At 41.3% G+C, this 11,022-nt stretch overlaps 1 protein-coding gene across 2 annotated transcripts; it reads right to left on the reverse strand.

The window, feature by feature from the left end:
- Positions 1-1,635: 1,635 nt before the first annotated feature.
- Positions 1,636-10,787, reverse strand: LOC308140411 (programmed cell death protein 10-like). 2 transcript variants are annotated; one of them, XM_080510186.1, is made up of 9 exons: positions 10,730-10,787; positions 10,512-10,558; positions 8,249-8,444; positions 6,333-6,386; positions 5,927-6,044; positions 5,084-5,210; positions 3,434-3,512; positions 3,256-3,338; positions 1,636-2,926 (listed from the first exon to the last, which is right to left on the reverse strand). In XM_080510186.1, the coding sequence occupies exons 3-9, from the start codon at positions 8,336-8,338 to the stop codon at positions 2,845-2,847; spliced, it is 633 nt and encodes a 210-aa protein (XP_080366312.1). In that variant the 5' UTR covers positions 8,339-8,444; positions 10,512-10,558; positions 10,730-10,787; the 3' UTR covers positions 1,636-2,844. The 2 variants fall into 2 exon arrangements, with proteins under 2 accessions (XP_080366312.1, XP_080366311.1); XM_080510185.1 differs by lacking the exon at positions 10,730-10,787 and adding an exon at positions 10,637-10,722.
- Between the last annotated feature and the right edge of the window lie 235 nt (positions 10,788-11,022).

Genomic DNA, 11,022 nt, shown 5'->3' on the forward strand with positions numbered 1-11,022 from the left:
TTTAATGTTGTGACTTATAAGTGTATATATTGTAGTATATATCATCTAAAATGAGTTATTTATACTATAGGTTATAGACAATTATGGAAAATGCCACCGCCATGTTTTTATCTAGCTCTTATTGGAGTCACCGTCAAAAAAGTTAAAGAAAGCAAAAAAAAAAAAACTGCATCTGCATCACTGCCTCAGGCTGTAAGTGAACAATGACAGGCTCTTGATCTCTAAGTGCATTCAGACACTTCACTGAAGCACATTTTTAATCATAAAGGTCAAACACACCGCTCCTCACTTAGTAACAAATCCAAACTTACCAGGACGGACAATTTCAACCTTTCAGTCCACAATGGGTGTCCACAATGCACTGTCCTGGACTCCCTGTGCTCTGAGGTGTTCAAACACTATTTTTTAAATCTGTGACATTTCAAACAAAATCTTCAGCCTCGGGTTGGACTGTCTTGGCCTTGACTGGGTCTCTCGCCCGGAGGAGATTCAACCGATTCCAGCTCGAGCTTTAGTGTCCAGGGGTTTGTCTCAGCCAGCGATGTCTGAGAGGCAATCAGCGTTAACAGCCCTGGCTGCGGCACACACACATCCACTGAGAGTTAACTAACTGCCCCCAGTAGCCCGGGCAGTGGCACAGGCAGCACACATACATGCACACACGTCTTCTCTTTTATTATGCTCACTCTTAAAGACTCAGACTAAGTTTCCTGGCAACCACATAGTCAAAAAGAGTTGTGTTTTGTGAGGGCAGGCTCTATTGTCTGCATGCACCATAGTGTGTGTGCGTGTGTGTGTGTGTGTGTGTGTGTGTGTGTGTGTGTGTGTGTGTGTGTGTGTGTGTGTGTGTGTGTGTGTGTGTGTGTGTGTGTTACATCTATTCACAGATTAGGCTCACAACAAAACACAGCATGTGTGAGTTACAATACCGCACCCTGAACGATTCGCCCATACACCATGGCTACAGCATCACAATTCACATTAGTATTCTACTGCCACTCATACAAGCATTCAAGCACTAAAACAACTTGGAGAGAAAAAGAAAAACAAAAAATCAACAGCATCCTTTAAATTCCTTTGAGAGGTCATCTTGTCGTTGTGCTCACACCAACACACTTGAAGAAGAATGGATTGCCAACATGGATACCAACCCCCCCCCCCCCGCAGAAAACTAGAAGTCCAGCATAAATATCATTGCCTTTCTTCCCTGCTGCTTCAGTGGCCATCCAATCCCCATATGGGAATTAATGGTCTGGAATAACTTGAATTAGCTGATTACAGTGGCCATCAACAGTGACAGGATCGGAAAATTAGGTCTCAGCAATTTCAATAATAAAGCTTTAAAAATTAACACTATCACAATTGGATTACAGTGGTGCATGTAGGAGCCAGTACAGAGCCTAAAATAGCCCACGAGAAATCCACCATGGAAAATCTACTATTATACAGGGAGAAGAAAAAAGTTGCTGGAATGAGGGGGGGGGGGGGGGGGGGGATTCATACGGATCTTAGCACTGGAAGTGCAGTCACAGAAAAGAGAACGCAAGGGCAACCGAATGGGAATGAAGCACTTTTGAACAACAATGCAAATCTGAAAAGAGACCCACTTTCGAAATCTTTTTTCCACATGTCAGAGCTCTTTAATTTGCCATAAAAAAAAAGGAAAGTTTATTCACTTTTCATGCCTCGTTTTTCAAGGAATTTCAGGTCCTGTTATTTTATTTACACTTGGATGAAAATGTCAATGCGAACAATGCCGTGGGGGAAAATACAATCAACGTGTGAGAATGAGAAACAACAAACGGTAATGGTACATTCATTATGAAATGCGTTTTTGTAAACAGCTCACATTTTGAGTAATAATGACAATTTTTCCGCTTTCATTTCTGTGAAATCTGAATTGCAGATTTGTAGCATATGTAGTATTGACATGCTTGATATTATAATGGAGAAGTTTCATTTTAACAGCCACTTTGTCTAAACCAAACCTTTGTCTGAACCTGGAAGCTTGTTTTTAGACACAGAAATGTCTGAATCATAAATGGCATATTTCTGTCTGTGAACCTGTGGAGCAAACTAAAAGAAATGTTACATTTATTGACGTCTGAAATGAGAAGCTACTAGTGGCTTTCTGGAAACTTTTCAATGCACGGATACATGCATGTCAAAACTCATTTGAGTATCTAATGCAGATACAACTATTACAACTACAGCGCATTTGGACTATTTAAGGGGCGGCTTAAGCAAGAGGGGGAAAAAATAAATAAACAAAATTTTCACATATCTGCAATTCCTCTGTCCAGCTTTCTCAGCCATGTTTATTTTATTGGGAAACAAAATTGTACAATTTTCTCAGCAAAGAAAAAAAAACAATATATCTAAAGATGACCCTCCACTTCTTTTGCATAATTTTTTTTCTTTTAGAAGACCATTGATTGAGTCAGAGTGACAATATATCAACTCCAACAACTGTACTTCACAAGACTTTTGCAATTACCCAAACTTTTAACTTCATGGGAAATGATCACTTTTATATAATAGGGTTTTTTCTTTTCTTTTTTGACCAACAGAGTGAAGAGGGAAATGTATGAAAGAATGAAGAAAATATCGACTTAGGAATCTGATAAAAGGAAAACATAAAAGAGAGTTTAAAAATCCCTGGCAATTACTGTCAACCTGACTTTCTTTGAAACTCGAGGTACCTGATCTTCCCTCAAAGCCACAGAATTATAAATTATACAGCCCCAAAATAATAAAACGTCTTTAAAAATTAGAAAGCCTTACATCATGTATTCTCTAATGGAAACGCGTGTGCGTGTGATGTGTGTGTGTCTTCTCAGGCAGCTACACCATGGTCTTGAAGGCCTGCTGGATCATGTTGGTTTGGTGGATGAGCTGGTTGGCGCTGACAAACACGCTTATCGCCCTGCAAACAATCGTGACAGAGACACAAGGACACACACATGTCAATCACAGGGCAAAGAAACTGTGGCAGCAATATTGGGATTGATATCCAGGAAACACTTTGATCTGGCTGGAATGGGGAAAACCAGGCTTCAGAAAAACACAAGCCAGCGTGATTCCACAGGAAATGGGTCGAGGGAATTATTCAGCGATAGGCAGACTTGATCAAACAATCACCATCTACATGATGGCGTGTGTGTGTGTGTGTGTGTGTGATATGAAACACAGAGAGGTGAGAAACAAGAGGGAAAACTTTCACCGGAACAGAATAAACCAGAAACGGTGTCATACTTTCCATCTTTGAAGTAGACTTTGAGAGTGTCGCTGAAGCTCTTGGAGTATTTCACAAACTCTTTCTTCTGCTGTTCCAGTGCCTAACCAATAAATACAGACAGGCTTTCAGCTCCACTTATTTCACAGCAAGTGTGTTTGTGCGTAGGCATTTTTTCATCCTAATGTATCTACTTACCCGTCTGTTCTGATATTGGTATTTCCTGATGGTAGCATTAACTGTGTCTAGCAGCTCCTTGATGGCACTGGCAATGTCTCTGCGGATGGCACGTGCAAGTAGAAGCCCATTAGAAAGAAACTGTATCACTAAATCCGTCTGTTCTTGCTGGGCAGTGGTATCCTGAAGCCGCAGTCCTTTCATCCTGCTCATTGTCTCCCTTTCTCGCACAAACACACACTTTCACCTTCAACTCCTTCTCCCCTCGCATGCACTCGAAACCGGCCATTTCATAACTTTAATTTCTTAGCATTCCCTTTGAATTGATTTTATTTCTAAGCCCTTCGCTGGGTAAGTAACTTAAGCAGTGACTCACTAAGAGTATTGAATTCGATCAAAATAATGGCAAAGTGGGCCAAGAAGATGAAACATCTCTCACTTTCTCTCTTAAGAGTGTGTGTGTGTGTGTGTGTGTGTGTGTGTGTGTGTGTGTGTGTGTGTGTGTGTGTGTGTGTGTCAAGGACAGAAAACAGCACATGGGGGAGCGCAAAGTTTTGCCTTGACTGTTGCACCAAATTTTTTTTACATTTCAAGTCAACCTGGGTTAAAAACTATACGAATGCAGCATCTGTCAGACTGCAAACAAAAACTCAAAATTGAAAGGCTCCTTTAAGTAAGTGAACATTTGAACGTTTGCGACCATGTTTGACAGTGATGCATTGTGGGCGCACCTCACATGCTGCCACTATTGATGAAAGCAACAACTTTTGAAAGTCATTGTGATTCCCTGAGATACAAGAAAGGTATAAACGCTAAAGCAGAAGTAGCCCACACACCCTCACTCGCTCATCAGGGGCTTTACAACTTGTCCTGAAGACATCTTCGATCAATAGTGGTCAGTACGAACAATATGTAACAATTTGAGATTACTGCCTTTCTGAAAAAATGCCACAAAAGTGATGCGAAGAGTGTGATTTGGAACACAATTGACAAAATGATCACAGGTGCCATCAAACAGTGACACATTAAAAACAAATTGAGATACACATTTAGATATATGCGTTTCCTTCCCATGTAAATCACTATTAACACTGAGAAAAGAGGAAACAGGGGGGAGAAACTGAAAAAATTTAAAGAAGAAAGAAAAGAAAAGGGAAAAGAAAAACATTTTGAAAAAAGAAAGGAGAGGATAGGAAACAAGAAAAATGTAGAAAAAAGGAAAAAAGATCACATTATGTTTTTCTTTAAGCCTCCTCATATTGATTATTCACTGGCATTCGGGATCAGAAGCATTCAGTTTCTAAAACTCTAAAGTTTCTCAAGGCTCAAACCATAAACATTCCACAGAAGTGTTGCATCAAAATTCTAAAGTGTCACAAAAAAAACCCCCAAACATAATAAACTTGATGGAAACGCTTACTGACCAGCTGAACAAAACAAAAAAAATCCCCTCCCCTTGTACACAATTAAAAAGTAATTAGAGCACAGTTACAACAAGCAGTGAATCTTAAGTCATTAATCAGCATTTGTAAAGGTTGGTTAAAGTCCCCTTAAGACAATTTGGCTGGCACTATATTAAATTAATACAAGAAGTCTGATTGAAACTTTTATGAAGCATTGAACTCGACTTTGACGCACACACTGGCTCTCACACACAGCCAACTGTCTTACTTGATGGTTTGCAGCAAGCCCACTCTGTCATTGATCTCATCGGGTATGGTGCTCAAAATGTGTTTCAGAGCTCGGGCCCTCTCGTTCAGCTCCTGGAACTCCGGCTCTCGCCTGTCAATCCTGAAGTCTGGAGACAGAGAGTGTGAAAGAGCTGCAGACGTCAAATTCATTGGTAATGAGTGTGTCGACACACAAGCAAATAGGTACAGGGGAGCCCAAAATGAAGCAATTAATGACTGTGGCACGTGTGTGTGTGTGTGTGTGTGTGTGTGTGTGTGTGTGTGTGTGTGTGTGTGTGTGTGTGTGTGTGTGTGTGTGTGTGTGTGTGTTGCACATGTATAAAAGTGAAGGCAGGAGCAAGTGCCCACACTTTAAAGTGACAGCGCTGACTTTGTTAAGTGAAGGCAGGATTAAGGGAGAACTTGGGATGTGCCATGCAGGAGGTACATTTAAAATTCATCCAGGGTGTGTGTGCGTGTGTGTATGTGTGTACGTGTGTATGTGTGTGTGAATTCATTACTACCATCAATCACTGTGCCCGGCACAAAGAATTCAATTACAGACAGAAACGGGGAACATCTGAGAGCAGGAGGAGGAGGAGGAGATGATTTGTGATGAAACAGCTCCCCCTAGTGGATAGTTGGGCTGACGTACTATTGTCCGGGCGTTAGAAACCAAAATGAACAAAAATGAGAGATGATGATCCAGTCCGCTGAAACGTGACGGTTCTGCTTTCCAGCTCGTCTTCTGTATTCCCACAACGTTTTTATTGGCCCTCTGTTCATGGATCTGATGTGAATGTCATAATGCAACATATGATCTCTGAATTATGGAGAAACCTACCATCTACATCCTCCGCAGCCATACGGAGTAAAGACTCGCAGTAGTTAATCTTTAGGTTCCTCTTCTCCAGTATTTTCATGACAATGTCCTGAGTCAGACCCGGGTTCCCCTTCTCCGCCTTCACACACACACACACACACACACACACACACACACACACACACACACACACACACACACACACACACACACACACACACACACACACACACACACACACACACACACACACACACACACACACACACACACACACACACACACACACACACACACACACACACATTACCACTGCAAACCACTCGGCCATTTTTATCCAGGTGATGCTCAAAGAAAAAGCTATCACAAGTGAGATGGCAGCTTGCTCCTATGAAAAGTTAAACCAACAAAAGAAAAAAAACTTTACCTTCACAAACGCTGCTCTCAAGGTTTGTGCTGCTGCTGAATTGACTTTCTCCAACTGAAAGTGAGAATACACAGACACACAAAGGTAAACCAGCAGCACAGACCAAGGCACACATCCAGCTTAGGCCTTATCACAGCACCTCGGGTCTGGCCTCAAATGTAATTCATCGAAAAGTACATACAAGCCAAAGGATCGAACCATATCAAAGAGGGACACTGTGGCGCTGTGAAAAGCTGCGTTGAGTCCCCTTGATCTGTATTATCCTTGTTAACTCCAGGAGAAGTAAAGCCCATTCAGCTCCACCGAGCTGAAATTTGTTATTAGACGTTGCATCACTAGTTCAACTTCAGAGTTCCGTCCGTTGGTTTGCACACAGCAAAACCAGGAGGCTTAAATAACTTATTTCATACCACTGATAACACAATAAAAAAAAACACAGCTGACCCTTTGTTTTTTTTAAACCAGCTGGAGCTCAGATGTCATATATGTTTGATTAGTTTGTAGTGCATAAATGTCCCACTAGAAAGCAAAGGAAGCTACTTTGTAATACACAAATAGAAGCGCAATTAAAGCACAACATATAGGTTTGGCACAGTCATTACATGAGTGACTAATCACATTGATTATGCTTGATTGTTCGATTATTTATATTCATCCATCTTCTATAGCGCTTGATCCAACTACATCATAATCGCATTCACAGCATAGGAACAATTTAAATTCACAAATGAACTTCAAAAGCACTTTTTTTTTGGGGGGGGGGGGGGGGGGTTATTAGAAGAAACTGTTTTCCATAGATCATGTCCAGAATCAAACTAGGGATTTTCTCATCATTGTTTCTAATCACCCTTCTCCATATTACAAGCTTCATTCCATGTCAATTTCATTCCCTGCTCCTCGTCGCGTCGTCTCGCTCTACCTTCTGCTGAGGTTTAATGGCACAGGTGGGAATTTAGAACCGATAGCTGTTTACCTCGAGACACTAAACTTTTCAAATCCAACTAACGATATTTTGATGAGCAGCCATTCACGTTAATGTCACAAATTTAGTTGTAAATCCAAACAGAGGCGTTTGGCTGTGAGAGCAATTCGAAACAATTGGAAATGAAAAAGGGCGATCTTTTAAAAAGGGCGATCTTTTAAAAAGAGGCGATTTGAAGCATGGCAATAAATAAGGAAAAAAGTGGAAATAAAATGATTTGTAGAACCCTTAATTGTCAGCTAAATTAGATGATTGCGGCAGGACTCATGTATGCCCATTCTAATTGTTGGGCAGTTGTTTGAATACATTGGTAACACAGGAAAACTGCCATACTGCCATGATTATTTTCTCATTGAGAGAGGAGCTCTGGGGGACATCCTTGTGCTCTGTTTTAGAGTTTAATGGTTCAAATGGCGAAAAAAATAGTGCCATCAAGCACTTATCTAATCTAATCTAATCTAATGAGTCAGAAGCAACCTGAAAATAACCCCAGTGCACAAACAAGCTTCCATGCATTGAGACGTTTTGGGTTTTTTCATCGCATGAAGGAGAGTCAAATAAGTTGGATTCAGTTTGTTGAGCTGGCCATGCGCAAGGCATACAACTAATGGGAAAAGGCAGTTAAACCCTTAATCACAATTACTTGTATAACCTATTAATCATCACGTACAATTTTATGGTTGCAATAGCTCTGACAGTAGTGGCAAAATACCAAAAGCATAAACTCGCTTATTTGGCAAAAGTGTAAAAGGAAAAATTTTCTATTTTTCAAAAGCTGCTCACATGTATGTGTTTTACTTAGACTAACTTTATTTGAAAGACAAGCTTTTCATATGACAACAGTAACACTAAATAAAGACTATAGCTTCGCAATTACATGACTACTGACTATCCCCTTACTATTTTTCTCCACTTCTGAAACTTCTTTACGAACCTCATTAAAGACAGGATACATGATGGTGTACAGAGCCATAGAGACGACTGAGGCAGCATCGGCTTCATTCTTCATGTCTTCCATGGTCATCCTTGACCAATCAATGGCCCTTTGTGCATGTGCTTGTCCACTGAAGCTCGTTCCACTGCATTCAATCACTCACACAGCGTGTGACGGAATGGGATCAGATGAGAACCTGATGGAGAAAGCAGCACGGCAGGTGAGCAAGCTGAGAGAGATAGATGGCGGTGGATAGGCCCGTTTGAGAAAGAAATACCCCCGCACAATGTTTACTGCGAGGTTAAGTCACACTTAACTTCAAACTGTTTAAACTGCACCAGAAAGCTTTATTTGTCAAAGAAGCATCAATTCATTATACAAATCTCCGTGACAATTCCTCCAGAGCACTCTTCATTTTCTACCAATTACATGTATTCCATCCTGTGCTCGTTACTTCCAAGAAAGCCCTTTAGTCACAGACACGATGGCCCCAGAGCAGCCACAGTGTGTGTTTTACCGGTCCTCTGGGTGCAATAGTGACAAATGGGCAAGAGTCCCACCTGAAAAAGAAACAACCTCTCTAAAATTATTGCTGCAATAAAAAAAAAAAAAAAAAAGAAATCAGTGTGATAAAGACTAAGCTTAGGCACAAGGGTTTGTGGTTATTACTGCCCCAGTCTCATCATAAAGCAGCAGTGAACTCTTGCTTTTAAAACAAGAATCAAAATATTCAACATGTCCTCTGTGACACACCACAGTGTGACACCACCAGGACTAGTTCTTCCTCACCCATTGTTCTTTGTGTGGCCGATTTACAGGCCGACATGACGTCAGTCCTCACTCTACAGATCACACAACTTATTATTCAGAGGGTGGGGACGCATACGCGCATACCAGCCCTTTGTTCACATGTGTGACGAGTCATCAACTTCTCGTCGGTCAGCTGCAACAGGGAGGACTCTGACATTTATTATGTGTATTATCATGCCATTGGTTACCCTCCACAACATAAACGCCAAAGATCATAAATGGGTCCAATGTGGTAATCAGTAACTGATTGAGATAAGAGAAATGCAGTCTTCAAATGCAGTGATTGAGACATAATAATCTTTAAAGACACTCTCATAGCTGGAAGGTTGGGGTTCGAGTCGAGTCCAGGGTTTGCATTTTCACTTTGGGCATACATGGGTTTTTTTTTTTTTTTTTTCCAAGATACTCTGGTTTCCTTCCATAGTACAAAAACATGTTTTTGAAGCTAATGTATGACCCTAAATGGCCCAAAGGTGTGTGTGTCTGTGATGGCCTTGCACACAGAGCTGTATGTAGCAGTATAGAGGATGAAAGGGTGAATGGTGCACTTTAAGTCTCAAAAATCAATAAATACTATTCTACTCCAATCTAAATATCAAACAAATAGAGTCATTATCGTGTGAAACCAACTCTTGATCAGACAGTTTGGAGTGAATCTTTCAGAAATTCACGTGTCAAATTTACCAATACCTTTTTTCCATAACAATCTGTGAGCACTGCAAGTTTCCCCCACAGTGTATAAGAGCCATAACAATACATTAGGGTATAAATAATATATATTTTCATAGATAAACATACATATTGACAAACAGAGGGCTAACAAATAATCATAACAACAGCATTATGTTTGGGTGCGCCCGCTAATATAGATCCTGGTATTGTTGGTCTCACTTAATGGCAACACATAAATGGAATAACAAATAAAAGAGCTTTATGGAAAGTGAAATGCATTTCAGGACAAAGGTCTCAGACTACATTTTGAGTCATTTGTGCAGCCAGATATTATTCTAACGGAACTAAATGGTCTATAAAAGCCCCCCCACCCACCCCAAAAAACCACCACAGCAAATAGCTTGTGTGACAGACCACCCTCCAACCGCGTTCAAAGCCATCATGGCACTTTCATCCGCGCGGCGGCGACCCTCGCATCCAAACTGTCAATTATACCAAAACCGCCGTGATCATAGCTAACAGAGGCATTTACGACTAGAATATCATTACCTTCCTGAGGTGGTCAATTTGACAATATTATGTTTGCTGCGATTGCGTTTAGGAAGCAGAGTGGCCCGTTTTCCGACTGTCCTAAACACATCATTTACCAATCGCTGCGGTAATTAGCAGGCGAGTGACACCGACGAGAGGTGATGAATCATACAGTGAAAACAAGTCAGTGTTTCACCTTCACTGAGCAATAACACATTCAAAGCGGTAGTGGTAGCCACACGGATCTTACCTGCTGTAAATGAGGGGAAGAAACGCGGCGTGTAGGTCGTGGGTAACCTTTAAAAGGAGAACAATAAGTTACCTCGAAAGGTAACAAGCTAATGTCAGATTAGCAGTTTAAAGCAGGTGACCGACTTCGCTCTCTCGCACGTATCTTTAGCCCTATATCCAGCAATAAACACAGCAACGACAAGAAGATGTACGAGAAACACACACACACACACACACACTCAAGACAGACGCCTTCGTTGTTTGCCCCGCTTGTTGTGGTTTGTGTGTTATTCAGGAAGTTTCTGACAGGCAGAAGTGTCGCCGGTGTGGGCGGTGTTGCGAGCTTGCTGTTGGTATCGAACCAGAGATTGGTTGTAGTTCTTTCTGTTTCTCTCCTCCGTGATTTATGGCTGTGGCGGCCGCCGCAATGGACTACATATCCCAGACAGGTGCAGGTCAACCGTCTTTGAACCCGTTCGACCTTTCTGTTGTTTGGGTGGAGATGGAGAATTTAAACTTAAAGCAGGTAC

The sequence above is a fragment of the Blennius ocellaris genome (assembly GCF_963422515.1).
Source record: "Blennius ocellaris genome assembly, chromosome: 2".
Classification (NCBI taxonomy): domain Eukaryota; kingdom Metazoa; phylum Chordata; class Actinopteri; order Blenniiformes; family Blenniidae; genus Blennius; species Blennius ocellaris.